The sequence below is a fragment of the Eutrema salsugineum genome, unplaced genomic scaffold (assembly GCF_000478725.1).
Source record: "Eutrema salsugineum unplaced genomic scaffold, Eutsalg1_0 scaffold_2, whole genome shotgun sequence".
NCBI lineage: Eukaryota > Viridiplantae > Streptophyta > Magnoliopsida > Brassicales > Brassicaceae > Eutrema > Eutrema salsugineum.
In genome coordinates, this window is record NW_006256829.1 from 4348678 (window position 1) to 4375151 (window position 26474).

The 26474-nt window shown below is 38.4% G+C and overlaps 8 protein-coding genes across 12 annotated transcripts; 7 read left to right on the top strand and 1 right to left on the bottom strand.

Moving 5' to 3' along the window:
• The first annotated feature begins 180 nt into the window (after positions 1–180).
• On the top strand, positions 181–2448 carry LOC18019326 (4-substituted benzoates-glutamate ligase GH3.12). Its single transcript, XM_006399760.2, has 4 exons — positions 181–550; positions 643–744; positions 853–1631; positions 1728–2448. Exons 1-4 carry the CDS (start codon positions 267–269, stop codon positions 2288–2290), a joined length of 1728 nt encoding a protein of 575 aa, XP_006399823.1. The 5' UTR covers positions 181–266; the 3' UTR covers positions 2291–2448.
• A 1590-nt stretch (positions 2449–4038) lies between these two features.
• LOC18019327 (ethylene-responsive transcription factor ERF113) lies at positions 4039–6685 on the top strand. The gene is made up of 2 exons (XM_006399761.2): positions 4039–4477; positions 5876–6685. Exons 1-2 carry the CDS (start codon positions 4363–4365, stop codon positions 6454–6456), a joined length of 696 nt encoding a protein of 231 aa, XP_006399824.1. The 5' UTR covers positions 4039–4362; the 3' UTR covers positions 6457–6685.
• A 2425-nt stretch (positions 6686–9110) lies between these two features.
• LOC18019328 lies at positions 9111–10516 on the top strand. 2 transcript variants are annotated; one of them, XM_006399762.2, is made up of 3 exons: positions 9111–9480; positions 9939–10102; positions 10243–10516. In XM_006399762.2, the coding sequence occupies exons 1-3, from the start codon at positions 9312–9314 to the stop codon at positions 10285–10287; spliced, it is 378 nt and encodes a 125-aa protein (XP_006399825.1). In that variant the 5' UTR covers positions 9111–9311; the 3' UTR covers positions 10288–10516. The 2 variants fall into 2 exon arrangements, 1 of the variants encoding a protein (XP_006399825.1); XR_002899712.1 differs by having other exon boundaries at positions 9135–9480; positions 9573–10102.
• A 776-nt stretch (positions 10517–11292) lies between these two features.
• Positions 11293–13278, bottom strand: LOC18019329 (uncharacterized protein At1g10890). The gene is made up of 4 exons (XM_006399763.2): positions 13121–13278; positions 12666–12791; positions 11935–12154; positions 11293–11828 (listed from the first exon to the last, which is right to left on the bottom strand). Exons 1-4 carry the CDS (start codon positions 13243–13245, stop codon positions 11562–11564), a joined length of 738 nt encoding a protein of 245 aa, XP_006399826.1. The 5' UTR covers positions 13246–13278; the 3' UTR covers positions 11293–11561.
• A 307-nt stretch (positions 13279–13585) lies between these two features.
• On the top strand, positions 13586–14956 carry LOC18019330 (F-box protein At2g05970). The gene has a single exon (XM_006399764.2). The coding sequence runs from the start codon at positions 13586–13588 to the stop codon at positions 14741–14743; it is 1158 nt and encodes a 385-aa protein (XP_006399827.1). The 3' UTR covers positions 14744–14956.
• A 556-nt stretch (positions 14957–15512) lies between these two features.
• LOC18018737 (indole-3-acetic acid-amido synthetase GH3.17) lies at positions 15513–17803 on the top strand. 3 transcript variants are annotated; one of them, XM_006399765.2, is made up of 5 exons: positions 15513–15814; positions 16001–16102; positions 16196–16336; positions 16447–17111; positions 17214–17803. In XM_006399765.2, exons 1-5 carry the CDS (start codon positions 15525–15527, stop codon positions 17801–17803), a joined length of 1788 nt encoding a protein of 595 aa, XP_006399828.1. In that variant the 5' UTR covers positions 15513–15524. The 3 variants fall into 3 exon arrangements, with proteins under 3 accessions (XP_006399828.1, XP_024012377.1, XP_024012376.1); XM_024156609.1 differs by having other exon boundaries at positions 15525–15814; positions 16196–16282; XM_024156608.1 differs by having other exon boundaries at positions 15525–15798; positions 15985–16102.
• Positions 17804–18789: 986 nt separating this feature from the next.
• On the top strand, positions 18790–21647 carry LOC18018738 (indole-3-acetic acid-amido synthetase GH3.17). Of its 2 annotated transcripts, XM_024156734.1 has the most exons (6): positions 18790–18944; positions 19059–19374; positions 19707–19808; positions 19907–20047; positions 20138–20796; positions 20907–21647. In XM_024156734.1, the coding sequence occupies exons 2-6, from the start codon at positions 19085–19087 to the stop codon at positions 21494–21496; spliced, it is 1782 nt and encodes a 593-aa protein (XP_024012502.1). In that variant the 5' UTR covers positions 18790–18944; positions 19059–19084; the 3' UTR covers positions 21497–21647. The 2 variants fall into 2 exon arrangements, with proteins under 2 accessions (XP_024012502.1, XP_006399829.1); XM_006399766.2 differs by having other exon boundaries at positions 18790–19374.
• A 328-nt stretch (positions 21648–21975) lies between these two features.
• On the top strand, positions 21976–26394 carry LOC18018739. The gene is made up of 4 exons (XM_006399767.2): positions 21976–23196; positions 23631–24202; positions 24292–24511; positions 24963–26394. The coding sequence occupies exons 1-4, from the start codon at positions 21976–21978 to the stop codon at positions 26319–26321; spliced, it is 3372 nt and encodes a 1123-aa protein (XP_006399830.1). The 3' UTR covers positions 26322–26394.
• Positions 26395–26474: the final 80 nt, after the last annotated feature.

The following is a 26474-nucleotide window of genomic DNA, read 5'->3' on the forward strand; positions in this document are numbered from 1 at the left end:
TTCATATACTTGCAATTGTTGAAATACAAACATGAAGCATCTTATGTCACCGTTCACACGATACGGTCTTGAGTCGTATAATCAATTACACATATCAAACTGTAGGATTTTTGCAAGGTTAAATATATCATTTAAATATTGACCGAGACTCACAAACTTGCTATATATAGAATCGTGTGCTCACTCAAGTTATCATATCAAATTAGAAGAGAAAGAATCGAGTGCTCACTCAAGTTTTCATATCAAAAATTAGAAGAGAACCAAATATGAAGCCAATCTCCGATAACAACGAAAGATGGGAGGAGAAGTTGAAGGATTTAACGATCAACGTGAAGCAGATACAAGACAAATTGTTGGAGGAGATACTCACACCTAACCTAAAAACAGAGTACCTCCAACGTTTTAACATCGACAGGTTTGATAAAGAGCTCTTCAAGAAGAACGTACCGGTGGTGACCTATGAAGATCTTAAGCCTTATATCGATCGTGTCGTTAATGGAGAGTCATCAGATGTCATATCTGCCCGCCCTATTACCGGTTTCTTGCTAAGGTATACATAAGAAGTTCTCTCTCTATTGATTAGTTTCTTTAATCTCTTATATATATAAAAAAAAAACTAAAATTCTTGAATTGTAATTCTAGTTCGGGAACTTCGGGAGGAGCACAAAAGATGATGCCATGGAACCACAAGTACTTGGACAATTTAACATTCGCATACGATCTTCGTAAGCACGTTGTAACCAAGTAAGTCCAATACTTTTTTTTTTTCTCTTATATGTATTAACCATTATGTTATATAATTTGGATCAGACACATGATGATGAACAAAACTCTCCTATTTGTTCTATTTAGGCATGTGAAAGGTTTGGAGGAAGGAAAAGGGATGATGTTTCTCTTCACTAAACAAGAATCAATTACTCCTTCTGGCTTGCCTGCTCGAGTCGCAACCAGCAGCTATTTCAAGAGCGACTATTTCAAGAACCGGCCATCTAACTGGTATTACTCGTACACGAGCCCTGATGAAGTCATCTTATGTCCTAACAACACGCAGAGTCTATACTGCCATTTGCTCTGTGGCTTGGTCGAAAGAGACGAGGTTGTGAGAATGGGTTCCATCTTCGCTTCAGTCATGGTCCGAGCAATCAAGTTTCTTGAAACTTATTGGGAAGAGTTGTGTTTAAACATCCGATCAGGCCAACTCAGCGAGTGGATCACAGACCTCGGTTGTCGAAACTCGGTGTCTTTGGTCCTTAAAGAGCCACTTCCTGAGTTAGCAGACACAATCGAAACGATATGCAAACAAAACTCTTGGAAAGGTATAGTCACAAGAATCTGGCCAAAGACTAAATACATTGAAACCGTTGTTACGGGTTCAATGGGACAGTATGTTCCCACGTTGAACTACTATTGCAGCGACTTGCCTCTCGTTTCAACAACTTACGGTTCTTCGGAGACTACGTTCGGGATCAATCTTGATCCTCTGTGCAAACCTGAAGATGTTTCTTATGCTTTCATGCCCAACATGTCTTACTTTGAGTTCATACCAATGGATGGAGACAAGCGCGATGTGGTCGACCTTAAAGATGTGAAACTTGGATGCACTTATGAACCTGTGGTCACAAACTTCGCCGGTGAGCTTATAAAACAACAACTGATGACTTCTATAAACAAACCTTTTCTTACATGGTTTAGCTAATTTTGGTGAATATCTTCTTCCTTTTTTCCAGGATTGTATAGAATGAGAGTGGGAGATCTTCTATTGGTGACTGGTTTCTACAACAACGCGCCTCAGTTTAAGTTTGTAAGAAGAGAGAACGTGGTCTTGAGCATCGATGCCGACAAAACCAACGAAGAAGACCTGTTCAAGGCCGTGAGTCAAGTGAAGCTAGTTCTTGATGCATCGGAACTCATTCTTGTAGACTTCACAAGCTATGCTGATACCTCAACATTTCCGGGTCATTACGTTCTTTATTTGGAAGTAAAGGCCAAAGAGGGAGAGAATAAAAAGCAGAAGAAGTATTTGGAGCTCAATGAAGAGGCCTTCTCCAAAAGCTGTCTAGTGATGGAGGATTCTCTTGACAATGTTTACAAGAGATGTAGGTTCAAAGACGGATCAATTGGGCCTCTGGAGATAAGAGTGGTGCGTCAAGGGACGTTTGACTCTCTCATGGACTTTTTCATCTCGCAAGGTGCTTCCATCGGTCAATACAAGACTCCAAGATGCATTAAATCAGAAAAGGCCTTTGAGTTTATGGAGGCATGTGTGGTTGCCAAATTCTTCAGTTCTTGAAATTGTTCTTCCTTGGATTTAGGTCCAAGTAACTTGGTGTGGAATCGTTGATCTGGATTGTGCAATTAAATGTACATGTGTCTATGCTGTGTACTAATTTTTCTGAATGTGGATTTCTAATATATATATATTGAGCAACAGAGCAAGACCTGATTTCATTTTCCGATGTAATGTGCAACAAAACAAAATACATTGACATTTTCGCTTACGAAAAACAGAGCATTTTATGAAAACAGAGTGGAAGTTAGAAATGGGTTTATAGAGTAATGGGCTTAGGAAATGCCCAAAGAGCTTTGAAATGAGACCAAACACTTCACAAGCCTTGAGCCTGAGCCACGGCTACCAAAATACCAAGGGGTCCAATCCGGTTTATAGTTTCGTTTTGTTTCTGTGTTTTTTGGACACCGGCTTCAAGAAACTAAAAAACGAATTAAAAAAAAAAATTATGGCTTGGTTTGGTATGTATAATTTTGAAAGAATATTAGTTTGACTTCGTATATCAAGGTATTTGGTTAGAGCTAGTTCGGTCATAATAAATCGTCTTTGCTTTAGCTTTGTCTTGTTTTTCTATATTTAAATAAAAATAATTCATTTACAGTTTGAGTTTTTGGTTGAAACATTTTTGGTTGATTCGATATATTTTGAGAAAGCGAATTTTGTGTCCAACCTAGTCGTCGTGGAGAATGAAGGAGAAGCGGATTTTGAGATTTCGACTGGAATGGGTCCCATAAATGTATTGTTTATTTTGCTTCTTCCTTTTTTTTGGATTCACGAATCAGGCCGCTTTTGTTATTTTTGAAAATGTTTTTCCCTTTGTATTATTTATCTTCTACAGTTTATACTTCGTCCACACTCTCTTAATCTCTTTTATGTTAAAGAACTTCGTCCACACTCTCCTTAGCATGCGTCAACCTTCGATTTTTTGTTTTGGTTCTTTTTTAATGTGCTCTTGAACTCCACCAAGGAAACCAAAGAAAGACAGAGTTATATAAAAAAGACTAGGAATTCACAAAATATTATATTTTAAGTGGTGTTTCTCCTTTTCTTCTTCTAATATTTGGTCTAAATGATAGTCATTAGTAAAACTAAGTGATTTTTCAACGGAATTGAATAAACATAATTATCATATTTTATCCTTAAAAGATGTATTACCGTCCAAATTTACTATAAATCTATCAATAATTTATGTGTTTATATATATATATATAATTATTCAAAATACTAACAAAATAAGAATTTTAAACGTTTCTATGAACACTCTTAATTAACTAAGTTTTAGCTATATCATTTTTTTTTGAATTTCTGATAACTTACATATAAAAGTTGTGTTAATAAATTTCTTTATACAGAATTAATCAATTAATCAAACACACATATAGTCGAATTTCGTAATTACAACGGATATCCGATACCCTAACCATCCAATTAGTTTCGGAGCTAATATAGATAAATATATATACCAAGTTACCAATCAAAGAATCAAATCTCGTTGATGTAACAAAAAAAAACACACACAATATTCTTGCAATCATTCCAAATTTGTGCATAACACTGCTGCCCAAACATGCGAAGCTAAGCTCCCAAAATAAAGATTGCGAAAGGGAAAAAGAGAACTAAGAACTCAATTAACGGTCCCACCCCGCACCATTCCAAAGATTTTAATTATTATATATTATTGAAGTAATTATCCTCTTTTTTCTTGTAGATCCTTCTCTTTATAAACCCTCTTTTTCACCTCTTCTTTCCTCATAATATCAATATAAGCCTAGAGTCAAGAAAACCCTTATTTGCTCCCAACCTGTTTGTTCATCTTTACGCCAAGCTCCATGCTCTAGTTACTCCTTAGATTCCCTACTTAATCAAACTTAGTTCTTTTCAAAGTCTTTTACATATATATACACACACTTCTTGTTCCTTTTCTCTGCGTGTGTGTGTGTGCGTGTGTTACATACTTGTGCATACATAGTTTTTTTTTTGTTGTAAAAGTGGATCAGAGATATGGAAAAGGAGCAATTCCACCGGAAGCGTCGGCGGCTGAGAATCCGACTTGGAACGAGTCTGATGTCACCGCCATGATCTCTTCTCTCAGCCGTGCCATCGAGTATCCGACATCTGACGGACAAGAAAGCTCAGACCCGCCGGTCAAACAAGAGCTTGATAAATCGGATCAACTTCAACAAGACCAAGGTAATTAATTAGTTATTTTATATCCATAAATATCTTCATCATATGTCTCTTATAGAAACTTAATCGTGTTTATAGCCTAGCTGATGCAACTTGTTTTAATATATAAGTTAACTAACTAAAGACTTGCTATTTCGAATTTCTTACTTAACAATTAATATAGGGGGAAAATGGAATTTGTATAGGTTAGGTTCGAATTCAGGTTCAATGCATCTGTCATTTAATTTACTTTCCGTAAAGAACTTTCCTTCTTTGTCTTTGAATTGAACAACCGATCAGGTTACTACGTGGCTATCCTTTTTTTTAATAAATCTAGATTTTGTTTTTCTTTTTAAAGTACAAAATTAAATGATATTTATTAACCCAGGTCTCACCTCGTCAAACATATATATAGCCTACATATGGCTTCTTACCTAACTAATTAGGAGTTATTTTGACTCCGCTCGTTCCTTTGTTCGTTTCAGATTAGTTGTCTTCGAAGTTCGATCATTCTTTATCAACTTTATATATATATATATACGTGTCCTTTTATCAAATATTTTGAAGTATTTTAACACGATTAATTTTGCTTTTTAGGTGTGTTAAATGCCAAATATATCATACGAATCACACCCAAAAGTAGCTATCAAAAATCAAGTCTTAGTTTATATTTTGATTGAGTGATTGTCACAACATCATATGATCATATCACATTTTATTTTATCTGAATGCTAAATGATTATATTTTATGTGTCATCCTGTATGCACAAAAAACACGACTGAAATTAATCATACATAGAAACAAAAATCCAGGTAATTATTTATAGACTAATAAATTTTCAATTGATGACAATTTCCTTTGTGAATAAATATTGGGACGATTTGCTCAAATTTCATTAATTAGTTCGTTTCTTTTTTCCTTTGTAAATTTCAATTTCATGCATGTAGCTGTTTGATAAGTTCCAGATGGTTAAATATAGAAGTCGGAAATATGTTTTAAGCTTTGATTTCGGTTTCACATCAATATGTCTAGTCATTAAGCAAAGAAATAACCCGATATATAATCTCAGGGTTGAAGTAACTTATGACAAATTTAAGGCCTCTATATATATTCCATCTAAATTAACAGTTGAAAATGTAAGTTTATGATGAGAGGAATAGTATATAGAAGTTGTGCAAATTAAAATTCCGTAGTTTACATAGTTGCAGCATCTTTAATTAAAAGTATATCATCCTCCATTTTTTTTTCTTTCAAGTAATAAACATTTAAACTAAATTTCTTTTAAATTATTCCCTTGCTGTAACTAATAATTGAAATCACACGTAGTATCTTCTAATGCATGTAGAGTTGCACATGCAATAATTCTTTTTTGTTTTTTTTTGTCACATGCAATAATTATTTTCTGTTACATGTTCTTCAAGATCAACCAAGAAGAAGACACTATAGAGGCGTAAGGCAGCGACCATGGGGCAAATGGGCGGCCGAGATTCGTGACCCGAAGAAAGCAGCCCGTGTCTGGCTCGGGACTTTCGAGACAGCAGAGGAAGCCGCTTTAGCCTACGACCGAGCCGCCCTCAAATTCAAAGGCACCAAGGCTAAGCTCAACTTCCCTGAACGCGTCCAAGGCCCCTCGACCACAACCTACGTTGCATCTCAAACGGGCTTTGATCATGCACCAAGAGGAGGTAGTGAGTTAATGAATTCACCTCCTCCTCGGCTTGGTCCATCTACTACTACTACGGCTCCTACTTCGTGGCCAACGAATTATAACCAGGACATACTTCAATACGCTCAGTTGCTTACGAGTAACAATGACGTTGATTTATCATACTACACGTCAAGTCTCTTCAGTCAGCAGCAACAGCCTTTCTCAACGCCTTCTTCATCTTCTTCTTCCACGTTCACTTCTCAACAGACGCAGCAGCAACAACAACAACAGCAGCAGCAGCATGAAGAAGAGAAAAGCTATGGTTACCATTACTATAGCTACCCAAGAGAATAATATAATTTTATTAATGTTGGTCGGATCAGTTTTCTAAATCGCTACCATTTCGTTCATGTTTTTTTTTTTTATATTTTCTTTCCGTAACCTTTTGTTGCTAATGGAGGCGAGGAGGTTGCACCGAAAATATAAACGAATATATAGGTGTAACATTTTGTTTTCTTTTTCTCGACTGTTAATAAATTTTGGATTTTTCTGAAGTTTAATTTTGTGAACTATATGCATGTCATTTCGCCGGTCGTATTAATTGGATGAATATATATAATTTGAATAGAAAACATGTTGTATCATTTGTCGTGGTTTCGAACTGTAAAGGTAATGTTGTACATTATGCATTTTATATAAAGAAAACCATTTATCGTAGATTATTGAATATTCGTGTTATATTTTAAATTATTTATTATAAAGAAATTATATATATTTGTCGTCACAGATGATAAAACCATTGTAACTGAATAACTGAAAATATGATTTGAATAATGTATCGTAACAACCAAAGAAATCTCTTATTTAACTTGGATCGGTCAAAATAGTTTCATTTTTCTGTAGATATCATCTTATATCTTGAAACCTAACTAATCACTGGAAATGTTACATTCGGTTTCGCGCTAGGATGAATCTAAGTACAAGGTAGTAGAGGCAACTGCCCCTAGTAGATTCAAAAGATTATATATATATATATATACATAAGAAAACCTCTATTTAATTGGTTAAAATAAGGTAAGTTTTTTTTTATATGTCATTGCTCAATTACAAACACTCCGACGTATTCATTTTTCAGAATGTTTTTCCTGTTTTTTTTTTCCCTAAAAGTGGAGCTTTCCTTTTACTTTTTTATCATTATTATATTGTAAACATTCTTTCTTTAAATAGTTTGATCCAGATTACGTATAGTTTTTTTGTTTGATCTGAATAAAAGCTTTTCACTGTGCCAAATTTATTAGTAATTACTAAGATTATTTCTAAAAGCAACAGAAAATGTACAAATAGATTATATTTTCAAACAAAATCTTTATTGTATATGTAAAATATATTATACTATATTCCCTTATAAAAAATGTATACTAGATTTGCTACTGTTTTGCAAGAAATCAAGTGTTTGGTTATATTTAATGGTATATATCATTTGAGAAGTGTTGGATAAGCATTGAGTAGATGTGACCAAACAAAATTTCCTTTTTGGTTTATATGTGCTCAAACAATCATAGATGATCACGACGAATATCGCAATCACACTAATCATTTAAATAATAAAAACGTGTTCACTTGTAAATATGAGACTTATCTTTCCACCTATTCCTTTTCTTTGACACCTCTTATATTTCCACATATTCATGTTTATTCTTAAGAACGTATTTGTGTACATAAATCATTCGATTATATTATTTTGGAGGTTTCTTTTTTATTTAATGTATTTATTGATACATGACAGAGAAGGACAAAGAAAACTTGGTCTTGAGATTTAGATCGAGCTTGGCCCACCAAAGATAGTACTTTAAACACCGTCTAAACCTTTCATCAGATTCTTCATCGAGTTTTGATTGGCCTTCCTCATGATGGATTCAGAATATTTTTTGCATATATTCCACATTACTCTAACGCAAGGCCGTATCTAAGCATGTCCGGGTTGCTCTATTCCAAAATACTGATCATATATCTAGGATCACTAAGTTAATTAAAGAGCTTCTTGAGAGTTACGCATGCGCAAAGGCAAAGGGAAAAATGGGTCCCATCCCACTTCGTTACGTCAAGTGCGTGATTTTGAGGGCCATCTTTCAGATCCCAGGACCCAGTCTAATCATCTGTCAGTCCCAAAATATGTAAATCTTTCCAATTTTTCTTTTCAAAGTTTTACTATACGACACAAGTTTCACACACAGTCGTTGCACTACTTGTCATCTAAGTTTACCTATTTTTAATGATGCCGAATATGTTTTGATAAAAGAAAATAATTCCCATGTATACAAATATGTCCCTAAAATTTCAGATGTAATTTTTATTAATTTTAGTTGAAAGTTTAACTATATGACAAATATTCCCTAAATTTTATTTGAAAATTACATTACATTACATTCAGAGAGTGATATGCCGTTAAAAAAATGAGAACACTCGGAAAATTATTCAAGGAAGAAAGTTGAAAAGAATATGAAGTTTCGAATCTATCTTTATTTTTATTTTTTTTATTTTGTTAAGGGGCTCGAATCTATCTTTATTCTATTTAGCAAATTTTTCAAGAGTTATCTTTTTGATATTGACTTGGGCGTACGGGTATCTATATGACAAGATACTTTAAGCAGGCTTTCGGCTTCAGAAATTTCAAAATTTGCGGCTGCGTTCCGTTGATTCCGTCGAGAGTGGAACTTCGCCCGATAAAATGATGATGATGATCTTCCATGCACGTGAGGATAGCAACTTTTAAGTGGATGGATAGTCATAGATCTCAATAATATACTCATGTTACGTGCATCTTCTTTACTGCTTTGTCTAGTTTTCATCTCAATAATTCACATATTTTTATTGTTTCTTTTATATTCAACGATTCTTTTACAGTAGCTGATTAAACGAGCTGTAGCAGTTCCTTTTATTAAAAATTGTGTAAAACTAGTTGTTTCCTTCTTTTTCTAAGTGTAAGGTTGGGAATAACTTACTTATTATTTGTACAACACGCTAAGCTAACCATACTTAGATATGAGAGCATCTCCATCAGCGGATCAGTCCAAGTTCATGGCCCAAAGTTTGAGGTGAAATCCATTTTTTTAAAAAGAAAAATGTGCTATTTTTGATGATCTGGTATCGTCCGGAAGAGGCTGAAGAGCTGGTATCATGACCACGTGGCAGACTGTGATTCGTCAAAAATGGAGAAGAATTTGGGGATAATTTTTTTTTCTCATCTCATTTTTTTTCTACACTCGTCTCTCTTCGTCTTCCAAAGCGATTTTTGGGATTTGAAGGCTGATCGGAGAAAACGCAAAATCAACCGGAGTAGATCTGTTCCAATCATCGAGTATCCATCAGAGCATCCAAGTAATACTTCTTCCTCCTTAATTTTGTTCATCGTGAAACCGATTTGAGATGTTGGCGAGAGCTCCACCACCTTCTCTTACTTTCACGACTAGGAATAAAGTTTGTAATCGGAGGGAGACTGCACGGATGTTTCGTAACGGCGGAGGAGGAGGAGTGTTAGCGAGAGCCGGCTTCACTCGGCGGCCACTTGAAACTTCAGCCTCGAGTGAGGTCGTTAACGAATCCAGCGATGACGGGTTCATCGTAATCAGACTGGAAGGTCAAGAGGATGAGTTCTATCCTCCGCCTTCCTCCGATTTACTGTCTTCAATTCCGTCAAGTGTTTTAGTAGCTCTCCAAATGAATATTTGGTTTTGAATTCTGTATCCTTACTGGAATCGTAATTATAGTATTACGAAGTGTGTTCGTTGCTTTTTTTGATGGTTTGGTATTTGATATGTCATCGAGGGATATGACAGAATCTACGAGAAGAAATGGTTCGCGTTCTAGAGGAGTAACTGCAAGGTTTGGAAGGCTAAAGGTCCAGAAAGTGAAATCTCTTGTTGGAAAGGTAACGCAGCAGAAGCAGCATATGAATCACAATGTGGAACAAGCCGAGGGCGACGCCACCTTCAGACTTCAGGTTAGTTTTGTCTGCTTATAGTAATCACATTATTATTTCTTTGTATTTGTTAGAATGAACATAGATCATTAGGCCTGATTACCAGCTGTTTTTTGCTTTACTATCTTTGTTCTGATTGGTATGTTTTTATATCTATGAAGAGCCGGAGAAATCAGTGGATTGCTCGAAAGCTTCCTCCATTATGACCCTGTGGTGCAGCGTCAGCGTTTTGTTGATCAGCTCAAGGTATATTTGAGAAGCCTATATGTTTATAGGTGTTTATATGTTTGTAGAAACTACACCTACATTGAAATCAGCTGAATTGAAACTATGTATAGATGCTTATATGTTTGTAGAAACATACCTGGCAATTTGTAGCCGATACATTGAACAGCTTACAAAAAGCACAAAAGAGAATAAAGATTATTCTGTTTTTCATTACACTGTTTGGTTGAATTTTTGTTTCACAAGCTCTACATTGATGTGATTATGGGTGTGTGTGTATAGTTATGTTTTTTTCGATAATTCTGTGTATAGTTATGTAAGCACAAATTATTATTTTTTTTTTTGGTGAACCCCATTTTGAGGTTTACCAATGGAACCTAGAAATTGTCACAGGTTCTTCCATAAACTCAAAACCAAAAAATAATAATACTATATTCTGATGAACCTCTCTTAAAAGATCACTAATGTACATGCTCGGACGATTCCAAACTCAAAAGCTATTTAATTTAGAGTATGAACACAAACTAATTAAAACCGTTCTGATCAGACATAGATCCGATTCTAAAATAATTATATATAATGGGATAAGGTCCAAATTAATAAGTAGAAACTCTATCATCTATTAAAAAAAAAGCATGTAACAGATCTCCCATTTGAATTAATATATAAGATTTAAAACAATAAATAAAAACATAGCTGTGGAGTCTATTCGTAGCCTTGTAGCAATCACAACATAAGAGTAATGAGTTTATACTTTATAGAATGGCCCCGACCAACGATCACCCAATAATAATATGGAGTAGTATTTTTGGTTAATACTACATCAATGTTTTTAGTTTTATGGTCATATTAAAATTCATAATGTTTTCTGTGATTTTATATACGTTTTCTTTGTCAATGCTTATTAATACCATAAGAAGTGGGGGATTAATACGCCCCAAATAAGTTTATCTTAAACCAAGTGACTATCTGAAAAACAGAATGATTGACGCAGCTTCCCTAAACATGTGAAAACATGCTATTTCCCTAAGATCTAATCCGGAAATGTGCTAGAGTACTTAATCCGGATTTTGCTCTTCTTTTTTTTCTTTTTGTTTCATAATCCACATGGTAAAACAAATAATAAACTCTAAGAAGGGTCCCCTAAATACTGTTGGTTTTTACATGCTTGCTTGGATGAGTAATCTGTATCATTCTATTCTCTAATACAAAGCAAAAGCTTCTTCAGATTTCGCCTTTCATCAACGTTTCTTAATTATAAACCCATGCCGAACTGCAACTTGGATCGCGATCTGTTTCCATTTGATAACTTGCTGGATTTTCTAATCTCTTCTTCTTCTTCTTCCAGTTTCTTTCTTCTTGCAGCCTCCTCCTTCTGTCTCTGTATCAGCTCCAATTCTCTATACCTTTCCTCTTCTTTCCGCTGAAGTTCCATTGCTTCTCTCCTCTGAGATTCTTCAACCCTCCTACTATTTTCTTCTAACATCTTATCCAGCTCTTCTCTTTCTCTCCGAGCTTGTTCCTTGATTAATTTCCCATTTTTTTCACTTTCAGTAAGCAGCAAGTATTGCAAAACCAGACACCCAAACGAATAGAGCAGCAAACATGGAACAAACAACTAGACTTACTTCCTTTCTTCTTGCCTCGTTCAAGGCAGACTCCTTTTCCTTCTTCAGCTGTATTTCCACTTCAAGAAACATCTTTTCATAGGCTTCCTTCGTCCGCCTTTCTATTTCTGCTTTAGCTTCTTCAGTTTTCATCCTCTCCTCGACATTTTTCCGCACTGCTTCCTCAATCCGCCGTGCTGACTCTTCTTCTCGTAGTTTGAGCTCAGCCTCATGCTGCAATCTTAATTTAGCAGGAAAAACAGAGTTACAAGATATACTGAAAACACTAGCCTTGCCAAGAGTACCTTTTCTAGGTCAGATTTGCTAACGCTTAAATTGATCAGTAAATCATCCGTTCACTGTCTCCAACACTAAATCAATTTTAGATAAGGAGACGAAGATGTTGACAAGATATCACAAAGTTTACTTCTGATAACAATCTTTCAAAACTGAGAACCAGCAATATGTCATTGAACACAGCAAAAGTACATTTTTTCCTTCAACTCTAGAAAAAACCAAGAAACATATTACCCTTTCGCGCATGTCAACTAGCTCACTAGCAAATAAACTCTACGAATTGCATGCGTTGGTTCAATATAAGGTTTTAATATTCTTAATACTCAAGGGTCTTTATATATTCCCCTAATCTGGAAATCTACTCCCACGGAAACAAAATGCTACATTGCCTATTATACACAAAACTGAGAAAGTATACAAGAATATGAAAGACAAAACAACATTTAATCAGTTACCTTGCCCTCTCTTCCTGTTCTCTCTTCAATTCCATTGCCATTTTATGCTCGGTGGAGGAGGGAGACAGCGAACTACTTCTATCCCTTTGGTGTTGCCTCGGTGTAGGAGATCTGCTCTTCCTGTGCCTATAAAAATGGAGACTTGCTCTTATAAATATGTGTTGAGCTAGACAAGCTTCTTCTACATTAAAAACTAGCTAGATATCGAAAATTTTAATGGCTATAGAATGTCTATTGCAAACACCAAAGTCAAGTTAAGAAAGTTTAGCAATTTTTCGACCAACATGTTCTGTATAGATTTACTGAAACAATATATGACATAGAAAAAAGGATCTAACAAAGACTTCGTTATAACATGTAAAGCCCTAAATCTAATTCCCCACATGACCCTAAGATGAGAGATTCGCTTCTCCACATAATTGAAAAGTTGTTAAGGAAGAAAGATTGTTGCAGACCTTGATGAATAGGGTTCGCGGCTGCCGTCTCGCCTGCTACGACGGCTGCTACGATGAGTGAGAGGCGAGCGAGAGTAGCGTCGGCGGCGAGACGGCGACCTAGAACGCGAATCGTGTCGAGCCATTCCCACCCGCGCGCGGAACTGATTGATTTGGTAATTGTGGATTTGTGCGACTGCTGCTACCATTTATCGGTTCGATGTTTTTGCTTACTCGGACAGACTAACCGGTACAGACAAAAACCGATTTTGTTTGCGGTTCACTACAAGAAGCAAAATACAGTTTTCAATTAAAACTCTTAACGTGTGTATAAGTTAATTAACGTGTATAAGTTAATTAATTAGTACCATAAATAAACTCTTAAACCGAGCTTAGGGTTTTATCCAAATTACGAGTCCTAATCATCCAGTGCTTTGTAAGTCAATGAAAGTTAAAACTTCGTCAAAGAAGTTTCGATTTTGAGGAATGGGACAGGGCAAAAAGTTAGCTACTTGGCGGCGGCGTAGACAAGCAGTCGAGGAAGAAATCCCGGGGAATTTCAACTGGTCGGAGCTTTGTCCGGATTTGCTGAGATGCGTTTTCAAACGATTGAGTTTCACAGCTCTCAGTCGAGCAAAATCAGTATGTTCTTCGTGGCACTCTGCTTCGAGAGGCTGTGTCCCTAACCGAAATCAGATTCCATGGCTGGTTCTCTTCCCTCGCAACGAGGAAACCAACAAAGAAAGTAGTTGTGTCTTGTTCGTCCCAGACGACACAGAAAGAGTCTACAAAACAAGAGATCTCGGTCTTGACTTTTTCAAGAGTCGTTGTCTAGCGACTTGTGGTAGCTGGCTCCTAATGTCAAGTCCTCTACGGGATCTCTACATGCTCAATCCTTTAACTGGGGAGAGGACTAATCTACCCGTTACTCAGTATCTTAGAGCAGACTTAAAGTACGAGCGAGCATGTTTTTGGATAGACAACAAAACCAAAGATTACCTAGTTATATGGAACATGGCCAAGTCTTCTACATTTATCAAGAAAAGGGATAACAAGTGGCACGAGTTTCCGATGGTCAGATGGAATGAAGATTTGCTCTACAATCACAAGGACCAAAAGCTCTACGTCTATAATCAAAAGTATTGTTCTGTCACGACTTGGGATTTCTCAGGAGATGGTATCCCACGCGAAGTTGATGAGCATCATCTTTCCTTTTGGTTCAATCATTATGATTTTCCCTCTTGGCTTAATGAAGAAGATGATGAACTCTATTGGGAGAAGCTAGTCGACTTCAGGACACGCGTTGCAGTCTCAGTATCTGGAGATGTTTTGGGTGTAGCATGTATAAAGTTTAGCTGCAAAACATGGCATTTTCGTATCTACAAGCACGTGAACGGCGAGCGTGTGAAGATCGATTCTTTGGGCGATGAGTCATTGATCTACGACATAGGTATCACTGTTTTCGCCAAAGACATCCCAGGGATCAAAAGAAACTCTATCTATTTCAGTGGGCTCGACCATGGGAGAGAGGATCCAGGTCACATATTTGTCTATGATCTCACCACCCAAAAGATGGAACCTTTGCCACAACGCATCTTCTCCTCCATACAATTCTCTGATGCTCGATGGTTCTTCCCGTGCTAGTCTAGCTTCAATGATTATTTGCTTGGTTTGTTCTTGCTTTCCGATTTCAAGTCTTGATAATATAATGATGATACATTATATTATTTCATCGTCTTTCCTTATCTGCTGAGAGTTTAGTCTCACAATTACAAGTCTCAACGAGACACAATTGGGGGCTAACTCGTGCTTTGATTAAAGAATGGTGTACTAATATTTTATCTTTTTTAGCTATGTTTGGGGTAATCTGTTTAGAGATGGATAAATAAAGGCTTCCTAGTCATTTAGTACTCAAAACAGAGGAATTAAGAAACAGAGCTAAATCAGAGTCTCCTGTAACTTGGCTTAATTTAGACATTAATTGTAACTTCCATCAATTTTTTGGATGATGTCACAACTCACAAACACTTCTATATCACCTGTAATGTTACTACTAACTAGGATGAAAGCTAAGTTAGGTTATACATGTTAAGAGTGTGGACACAAAAAAGTTACACTGGAGGAAGAGAATCGTACTTGGGATTAGGTGTGCCAAAAAAAAAAAATCTGTTACCAAATTCCAAACTCATCCAGAGTTTCCGGCACACGAACAAATCGCCACACCACACCTTTTGTCTGCTTTATCCCAGTCTATCCTTTAAAAGCGTAGAGAGATAGAGAGAGGCCAGAACACAGGTTTGCTCTGTAATCAATTTAGTAGTCCACAAGTGACAAGACTGTGTTTTTAACACATAAGCGAGAGAATTAGGGGTTTTTTTTTGTTGTTGTTGTTGTTGTTGTTGAAGATAATCAAAAAGCAGCAAGCATGTTACCAAGGTTCGATCCAACAAACCCAAAATCTTGTATGTCTCTTCTTGAGGATGTGACCACCAACGTAAAGCAGATTCAAGATTCTGTGTTGGAAGCAATACTTTCACGTAATGCTCAAACCGAGTACCTCAGAGGTTTCCTCAACGGTCAACTCGATAAGCAAAGCTTCAAGAACAATCTACCCATTGTGACCTACGAAGATTATCGGTCTTATATAGATCGTCTCGCTAATGGAGAGCCCTTTGATCTCATCTGTGATCGACCCATCAGTCTATTCTTGGCCAGGTACCTTCAGAACAATACACCACACATGCATTTACTTTATTCCTCTTTCTTACAAGTATTATATAATAGAAGAATTTGTTATAAAACTTGTTGATGCATGAGTTTGTTTAACTTTCAATAACGTACACAATAGATTAAAGTAAACAGAATATGTAAAGAGTTAAAGGAAGCGATTGTTTTTTGTAGCTCCGGTACTTCAGGAGGAGTTCCAAAGTTGATTCCTTTAACAGCAGAGGAATTGGAACAGAGGATCCTGTTTGCATCTCTCTATGCACCTCTAGTCTTCAAGTAAAGAGTTCCAAACTCTAAGATGTGTCTTGTTTTGTTAGATACCATAAAAAAATTAAGTAAGACCCAACCTTTTATTGTTACTATTTGCAGGCACATCGAAGGTCTAACCGAAGGAAAATCTCTCATGTTTTATTTCGTGACCCGAGAAAGCGAGACTGCCTCTGGTTTGATGGTCAGGTTTATGATAACTTGTGTTTTGAAAAGCGTGAACCCATCCAACTCATTTCTTTGGTAATTCAATAAAACCTTTGCACCTGACCCACATTACGTTCACTCCTTTTTTATTAGGGTCCCTTGATGCTGCCAGTTTTTCTTTATTGTGTTTGTTATATGACTTACAGGGATCGAGTACAGATAATCCCGCATGCGATTTCGACTTGTGCAGACACAGCTCAGGGCATGTACTGCCAGTTGCTTTGTGGGCTCCTACAACGTGAAAACGTAGCTCGCCTCGGTGCACCTTATGCTTCTTCCTTCCTCAAAGTAATCAATTTCTTGGAAGATCACTGGCATGAGTTGTGCTCAAACATAAGGACTGGCCGTGTCAGCGACTGGATCACAGACGCTGGATGTGTTTCAGGGATTGGTAAGTTCCTCACAGCTCCAAATCCAGAACTAGCGAGCCTGATCGAGCAAGAATGCAGTAAAACATCATGGGAGGCAATATTGAAGAGACTATGGCCAAAAGCAAAATGCATCGAAGCCGTCGTTACCGGCTCCATGGCTCAGTACATTCCATTGCTGGAATTCTATGGCGGAGGTCTTCCTTTGATTTCATCGTGGTACGGAAGCTCTGAATGTTTCATTGGTATCAATGATGATCCTCTGAGCAAGCCTTGTGACGTGTCTTACACCATCATTCCAAGTATGGGGTACTTTGAGTTCTTAGAGGTCAAGAAAGATCATCAAGAAGCTGGTCATGATCCCGCAAAGAACCATGCAGTCGTCGATCTTGTGGATGTAAAAATCGGTCATGATTATGAACTTGTCGTCACAACTTTTTCTGGTAAGTTTTTTTTTTTCTTTTGTAAGCGTTTTCAAAATTTGTTAAAGAAAAAAAGATAATTAATAGTGTCACAAAATCTATGTATATATATGATTTATACAGGTTTGTATAGGTATCGTTTGGGGGATGTTTTACGAGTGACTGGTTTCTACAACAATGCGCCACAGTTTTATTTCGTGGGAAGACAGAAAGTTGTTCTGAGCATCGACGTGGACAAGACCTACGAGGAAGATCTCCTCAAGGCAGTGACAAACGCGACTCTACTGCTCGAGCCACATGACCTGATGCTCGTGGATTTCACTAGCCGTGTGGATACCTCCTCGTTTCCAGCACACTACGTGCTCTATTGGGAACTAGGGAGCAAATTAAAGGACGTCAAGCACGAGCCCGACCGCGATGTCTTGGAAGAATGCTGTTTCGCCATCGAGGAGTCTCTCGATTCTGTGTACAGAAAATTACGAAAGAGTGATAAGATCATTGGACCACTTGAGATTAAGGTTGTTAGGCGTGGTGCTTTCGACGAGCTCATGAATTTCTTCTTATCTCGAGGCTCTTCTGTTAGTCAGTACAAGACTCCAAGGTCGGTGACGAGTGAAGAAGCTTTGAAGATATTGGATGCAGCAGTTGTTTCCGAGTTTCTTAGCCCTAAAACTCCGTCGTGGGAGCCACGTGAGCTCCACTCCAGCCGATAAAACCGCAGACGCATAATGTGTGAGTGTGACAATGAGACGTGAGGTTCAGAAGATGGGAAAATAATAATAATAATCAAAGATAACAAAACCGTAATAAATATATACGTATAATTTCGCTATATATATATTTCAAGATTTGTGGATCCTTTATCATCATTATCAAACAAGAGACACAACACAATTATGTACATGATCGAATATATATAATAAGCGCATTACAAGGGTCGAGTAATGGTTCTATAAATCTTTCTGTGCCTAAAGACATGCTTTTATGAATTTGTTTTGAACTAGAGCAGCTTCTTCTAACAATAGCAGCTAGTAGATGTTGAAAAAAAAAAAAGCAGCTAGTAGATATCGAACATTGGAATGTCCTGGAACATGTTCTGTATATTGCTACATTACTTCTTTAAACAATTTATGACATGGGAGAACGAAATAACATATTTTTAAAATTATGTTCGTAAAAAATGATTTGGTTTAATTTGGATCTTTAATCGTAATTCCTGGGCAAAACAGATGGCATCACATCCATATATATTTATATGAAAACAAAATGGAAACATTTTTTTCCTTCTTTATTGGTGAAAAATCTAGAATAGTTTGTGGTGTACTCTTTACTTGTTCTTTTTTGGTCAACAGTAGTCTTACTTGTTCTTCCTGGTCAAAGAAGCCTTGTAGAAATGGGAACACAAGACTTTTGACCGGTTGTATCGAAAATGGTTTTTGTTTCAAAAGTTTAGGATCTCTATTATATACGCTTAAAAAATAAGGGAGTGGGAGAAGTTTTACTCGAGGACGAATGTACATTAAATGTGTCACTGATGACGACAAAAATAAATAAATGTGTCACTGATGACGACAAAAATAAATAAATGTGTCACTGATTTCGTAATCTCCTTGTAGTGCTCAACATAAGTTATGAAGATTATATATATTTCTTTTGTTTGGTTCTAAGCCTTTGTTAAATCTTTCCAAAAAAAGAAAAAGGAAATAAAAATCTTTGTTGTCAATCGGAAACTCATCCAGTTTTTTTTCGCCACACCTCACTTTTTGTCTGCTTTCTGCAATCTCCCCTCAAATGTTTTCAACCGTATAGAGAGATAGAGAGAGGCCAAATCTCACTCACTTCGCCAGAACAGAGGTTTTTGCTCTTCCCTCTTTGTACACAATTCCATGATTCACAAGTGATAAGACTTTGATTCTATCATACAAGCCAGAATTAAGGTTTCGCTTTTTGTTATTGCTGTTGTTGCAGACCACACAAAAAAAAAAACAGCAAGAATGTTGCCAAAGTTCGATCCAACAAACCCAAAAGTTTGCATGTCTCTTTTTGAGGATGTGACCAGTAATGCAAAGCAGATTCAAGATTCCGTATTGGAAGCAATACTTTCACGGAATGCTCAAACCGAGTATCTTAGAGGTTACCTCAACGGTCAGCTCGATAAGCAAAGCTTCAAGAAGAACGTACCTGTTGTGACCTATGAAGATTATCGGTCTTATATTGATCGTATCGCTAATGGAGAGTCCTCTGATCTTATCTGTGATCGACCCATCAGTGTTCTCTTGGTCAGGTACCTTATTGAATGTAGATATCTCTGCAGATTCTGTGCAGATTTTTTTGTTTTCTGCTATGTGAATTTCTGATAACTAAAAGAATTTTAATGCTTTTGGTGTTGTCAAGTAGAACTTAGACCATTTTTTTTACTAGAATTTCGTAAGAGATTTTAAATCGAGGCTCTTACTAGATTTTCCTGTTAAGAAATTGCATGTGGCACATCTTTTCTTACAAAAAAACAAATTCTAGAGGAAATTTGCTTCAAAAGTTGTTGACACATGAGTAATGTACATTAGAATGAAGTATAGAATATGTAAAAAGAGTTGAAGAAGCGATTGTTTTTTGCAGCTCAGGTACTTCAGGAGGAGTTCCAAAGTTGATTCCTTTGACTACAGAGGATTTGGAACAGAGGATATTGTTTGCATCTCTCTATAGACCTCTACTCTCCAAGTAAAGAGTTTCAACCTCCAGTTGTGTCTGTTTTGTTGAATACCACCCTAAAAAAAAATAGTAAGTAAACCTAAACCCTTTGTTGTTACTGTTTGCAGGCACGTTGAAGGGCTTAGCCAGGGAAAATCTCTCTTGTTTTATTTCATGACCCGAGAAACCGAGACTGCCTCTGGTTTGATGGTCAGGACTATGATCACTTGTTTTTTGAAAAGTGTGAACCCAACCAACTCATTTCTCTGGTAATTATTTGCTCCCACATTACACTCCCACTCACATTACCTTGGTCCTGCGAGTGTTTCTTTAATCGTATTTGTTATCTTGATTTACAGGGATCAAACACAGATAAGCCCGCATCAGATTTCGTCTTGTGCCGACACTACTCAAAGCATGTACTGCCAATTGCTTTGTGGTCTTCTACAACGAGAAAACGTAGCTCGCATCGGTGCACCTTTTGCTTCTACCTTACTCAAAGTAATCAAGTTCTTGGAAGATCACTGGAATGAGTTATGCTCGAACATAAGGACTGGTCGTGTCAGCGACTGGATCACAGACGCTCAGTGTGTTTCAGGGATCTGTAAGTTCCTCACAGCTCCAAATCCAGAACTAGCAAGTCTTATCGAGCTAGAATGCAGTAAAACATCATGGGAGGGAATAGTGAAGAGACTATGGCCAAATGCTAAATGCATCGAATCTATCGTTACCGGCTCCATGGCACAGTACATACCAATGCTGGAATTCTATGGCGGTGGTCTTCCTTTGATCTCATCATTTTACGGCAGCTCTGAATGTTTCATCGGTATCAATGTTGATCCTCTGTGCAAGCCTTGTGATGTGTCGTACACCATCATACCAAATATGGCATACTTCGAGTTCTTAGAGGTAGTGAAAGACCAAGCTGGTCATGATCCTGTAGAGAAACCTGTGGTCGTTGATCTTGTCGATGTTAAAATTGGCCATGATTATGAACCTGTTCTCACAACGTTTTCTGGTAAGTCTTCATTACAAAATTAATGTATTTCCCAAAACTCATTGCAAAGTCTTTGTTTGAGAATCTCTCTATGTGTTGTGTTCTCAAATGCTGTATATATGATTTTACAGGTTTGTATAGGTATCGTTTGGGAGATGTTTTACGAGTGAGTGGTTTCTATAACAAGACGCCACAATTTCATTTCGTGGGAAGACAGAAAGTTGTTCTGAGCATCGACATGGACAAGACCTACGAAGAAGATCTCCTCAAGGCAGTGACAAACGCGAAGCTCCTGCTCGAGCCACATGACCTGATGCTCGTCGACTTCACTAGCCGTGTGGATTCTTGCTCGTTTCCAGGACACTACGTGCTATATTGGGAACTCGGGAGCAAAGTCAAGGATAAGAAGCTAGAGCCCGACCAAGAGGTTATGGAGGAATGCTGCTTCACCGTGGAGGAGTCTCTGGACTCTGTGTATAGAAAAGGAAGGAAAAATGATAAGAACATTGGACCACTTGAGATTAAAGTTGTTAGGAGTGGCGCTTTCGAGGAGCTCATGAATTTAGCCGTGTCTCGTGGCTCTTCTGTGAGTCAATACAAGACGCCAAGGTCAGTGACGAGTGAAGAAGCCTTGAAGATATTGGAGGCCACGGTTGTTTCCAAGTTTGTTAGCCGGAAAACTCCCTCGTGGGAGCTACATGAGATGTATTCCAGCCGATAAAACCACCGTTACATATTTTGCAGATACTTGAGTCTTGAGGGAAGGGGAAATAATAATGACGAAAAAAAACAAAACCCCTTAACAAGTATGTAATCGAATATATAAGCCCATCACAATCGTCGAGAATAATTCTATAAATCGTCCTTTTTTATTTTAATCTTCTTCTAATTTGAAGCTTAACACAAGAATCATAAAATATGTTTGGACATGAAAAAAAGCGAATAGTCGTCGTGAGTTGACTTGTTGCATCTCATATGACGAAAACGACAGCGTTTCTCGCTTAGCTTGAGCAACTATTCTATGGATGCGGACCTACGAAAGCAAGAAGATATGGAGGGCCCCACTTGTAAGATCCAAGGGCTGCTGCTCTTCCGGACACGTCACCGTTTCCGCGAAATCATCCCCACAGATCCTTTGCTCATCAGTAAACGGAGATATTCGCCATCATCAATCTGTATTCCAAGGAAGTTCCGGCGACGATGATGCCACCGGAGCTACAGCCGCGGCTGTTCCGGCCGCATATTTCCTCTTCCTCCGGTGAACCAACTTTGTCTTCTCCCTCTTACTCACCTCACATGAGCCCTGGCTCATCCAGAAACTTCATCGATCGAACTAGTGCTACTTCGAGATCCAGCAACTCTCGATTCTCTCCCTCTTCCTTCGCCTACAACGGACGGATCGCCATTGCTCTTGTCCCCTGCGCCGCTTTCCTCCTCGACCTCGGCGGCGCTCCGGTTGTTGCTACTCTCACCATCGGCCTCCTCATTTCCTACATCGTCGATTCTCTCAACGTTAAATTCGGTGCCTTCCTGGGAATATGGATGTCGCTGATCGCAGCTCAGATCTCCTTCTTCTTCTCCTCTTCTCTCCTTTCATCCTTCAATTCCGTCCCTCTCGGCTTGCTCGCTGCGTTTCTCTGCGCCGAGACCACTTTCCTCATCGGATGCTGGACGTCGCTCCAGTTCAAGTGGCTTCAGCTGGAAAATCCTTCCATTGTTGTCGCTCTCGAGCGCCTCTTATTCGCCTGTGTCCCCTTCACTGCCTCTTCGTTGTTCGCATGGGCTACCATTTCCGCCGTCGGGATGAACAACTCTTCTTACTATTTTCTCGTGTTCGCCTGCGTCTTCTACTGGGTTTTTGGTATTCCTAGGATTTCTTCATTCAAGACCAAGCAGGAAGCTAAATACCATGGAGGAGAGGTCCCTGATGATAACTTTATCCTTGGACCGCTCGAGAGCTGTTTCCTTTCACTGAATTTGATGTTCATGCCGCTTCTCTTTCATGTGGCTTCACATTACTCTGTGATATTCTCATCAGCTGCTTCAGTTTCCGATTTGCTACTCCTGTTCTTTATCCCTTTCCTGTTCCAGCTCTACGCCTCGACAAGAGGTGGTCTATGGTGGGTTACCAAGGATTCCCATCAGCTTCAGAGCATTCGGATTGTAAATGGGGCCATTGCCATGGTCATTATTGTCATCTGTTTGGAGATTAGAGTTGTTTTCCGTTCCTTTGGGAAATACATTCAAGTGCCCCCTCCATTGAACTACCTCCTGGTTACAACAACAATGCTTGGCGGTGCTGCTGGCGCTGGTGCTTCTGTTCTTGGAATGATCTCGGGTGCTCTTAGCTCAGCCTTTTTCACAGCTTTGGCTGTGATTGTGAGTTCTGCGGGAGCTATCGTTGTAGGATTTCCACTTCTGGTAAGTATTTTACTTCCAATTGCACAGCTCCTACTTCTATTGTAATTGATAACTATATCCGTGAGCTTTTATCAAATTTGGATTGCACTTAGACGAGTAGGTATCCCATGGATCTCATTTCTTTGGGCTAGCATATTGCTAGCTACCAGAGGCGTATGTTATTTAATAGCTGGTCGTAGGAATGGAGAAGTTGTTGTTTTTTCTTGTATTTGTGACTGTATAAGCTTTTAAAGGCTGTCGTTCCAACTTTGTATAGCGATAATGTTTACAAAATCTTTAGACCTTAGTATATATTTGTTTAAAGTTTGAAATGTTACATGGTCCTATAAGTTGTGATCTAACTATGTATGACATATAGACTAATCCGCACATTATTTCTTAGATAAAGAAAGTTGTGACAGCTGACATCTTCACATTGTCTGTTTATCTTGCAGTTTACTCCGCTTCCTGCAGTCGCTGGGCTTTATTTTGCTCGGTTTTTTACTAAGAAAAGTGTGCCCTCTTACTTTGCATTTGTTGCTCTTGGAAGCTTGATGGTTATATGGTTCGTAATGCATAATTACTGGGATTTAAACTTATGGTTAGCCGGTATGTTCCTCAAATCATTCTGTAAGCTTATAGTGGCTAACATCATCATAGCCATGGTCATCCCTGGCCTTGTTCTTCTCCCATCAAAATTCCACTTTCTGACTGAAGTTGGTATGGTGGCCCACGCATTATTGCTGTGTTACATTGAGGACCGCTTTTTCAATTACTCAAGCATATACTATTATGGAATGGAAGACGATGTGATGTACCCTAGCTACATGGTTATCTTGACGACACTAGTAGGATTGGCTGTAGTGCGAAGACTATTTGCTGATAACCGAATTGGACAAAAGGCAGTTTGGATCTTGACCTGTCTGTATTCAGCAAAGTTGGCTATGCTCTTCCTGTCGTCAAAATCAATTGTATGGGTGTCTACAGCTCTATTGCTGGCTGTTTCCCCTCCCTTGCTGCTATACAAGTATGTAGTAGGCATTTTAACTTTTACAAGCATCGTTTCAACTTGAAATGTAACATTGATTCTATTTACTCCATTGGTGTAATGTGCAGGGAGAAGTCGAAATCAGCCTCTAAAATGAAACCATGGCAAGGTTATGCTCATGCCGTAGTGGTAGCTGTATCTGTTTGGTTTTGCCGGGAAACAATATTTGATGCTCTACAGTGGTGGAATGGAAGACCTCCATCTGATGGCTTGCTTCTTGGTTTTTGCATCGTGTTAATTGGTCTGGCCTGTATACCAATTGTTGCCCTCCACTTTTCCCATGTCATGGTATGTCTGTTATACATTTTGCTTATGTTTCGTTTGATGTATTTCTGTGTCTGATTATCTAGATAGGGAACGGATCTTCCATTTGTGAGTTAAGCCATCTATTGTTGCTTCCTAGGAAAGAGTTCTCCGACAATGTTCTTAGGTGGACCTAAAGTGTGCAACATTTCTTTAGCTCGCCTCTAGTTCTTGGTTCCTATGAGGTCATTAGTGAGTTCATCGATTACTATGAGAGTCTACATTATGGAGCTAAATTAAAGCATGACAAAAAGAATATTATTATTATTATTCTTGAAAGTATTCGTCTTATAATCCTCCACTTAAACTCCATGGTGTAGCAAGACTGTATCTAGTTGTTGTCATGCTTGAACTAAGGTCTTTATTTTTAGACTAAAAAATGAGATGTTTTAGTTGTTGCTTATTACTGACCAGGAGAATTGTCTTAATTTTTCAGTCGGCTAAGAGAAGCTTGGTATTGGTAGTGGCAACTGGATGCATGTTTATTCTGATGCAGCCACCGATGCCTATGACATGGAGTTACCATTCAGACATGATCAAGGCCGCCCGTCAGTCAGCTGATGACATCTCCATCTACGGATTCATGGCATCCAAACCGACTTGGCCCTCTTGGTTACTAATCGTGGCACTCCTGTTGGTTCTTGCTGCTGCCACATCTCTTATCCCAATCAAATACGTAGTAGAACTGAGAGCATTTTACTCCGTAGCGATGGGTTTAGCTCTCGGTGTTTACATATCTGCAGAGTTTTTTCTACAAGCTGCTGTTCTACACGCCCTGATCGTTATAACAATGGTGTGTGCCTCAGTTTTTGTTATCTTCACCCATTTTCCATCAGCCTCAAGCACAAAACTGCTTCCCTGGGTGTTTGCACTTCTCGTGGCTCTGTTTCCAGTGACATATCTGTTAGAAGGGCAGGTCAGGATTAAAAACGATCCCAGCGATAATGTTGCCTGGGGTTGGGACGCAAGGGAGGAGGATAAGAAAGTCACAACCATGTTGGCCATTGAAGGTGCAAGAACATCTCTTCTAGGTCTCTATGCGGCGATATTTATGCTTATAGCTCTGCTGATTAAGTTTGAGCTCACTTCGCTTTTGCGTGAGAAATTCTCTGAGAGGAGTGGTCAGTCAAAAACCCATGGCGGCGCAAGGGGGATGTTCCCGACACGAATGAGGTTGATGCAGCAACGTCGAGCCACCTCGATCCAAAGCTTTGCAATAGAGAAAATGTCAGAAGATGGAGCAGCCTGGCTGCCAGCGGTTGGTAATGTTGCTACCAGCATGTGCTTTGCCATATGCCTAATCATCAACATCCACATCTCCGGCGGCTCAAGCCAAGCGATCTTCTTCCTGGCTCCTATTCTACTTCTCTTGAACCAAGACTCTGATCTCTTATCCGGGTTCGGCGACAAACAGAGATACTTCCCGGTTACACTAGCCATATCAACGTACTTGGCGCTATCCTCTCTGTACACTATATGGGAAGAAGTTTGGTTCGGTGGAAACGCAGGTTGGGGAGTAGAGATTGGAGGGCGTGAATGGTTCTTTGCAGTGAAGAACCTCGCTCTTCTTATACTCACAGCACCAGGTCACATTATATTCAACAGATACGTGTGGACTTACACCAGTAAACACTCAGGCGCATCGCCGATGCTGACCGTGCCACTTAGCTTTGCAGCCGTGGTCATAACCGACGTGTTTCAGGTCCGGCTTCTGGGGGTTTTAGGGATTGTTTACTCTGCAGCCCAATATGTGATATCTAGGCAGCAATATATGAAAGGGCTGAGGTATATTTAGACAGTCATAGGATTAGTATGTTTCGGGCCTTTTTGTTGTGTAACAGAATTGGTGAAACAATGTTTTCATTTTTCCAGACCTTTTTTTTGCCTTTAGTTTCTCAGTTGATGTGTTGGAAATTGCAAAGATACGTTTTCAGGAATTACTTAATGG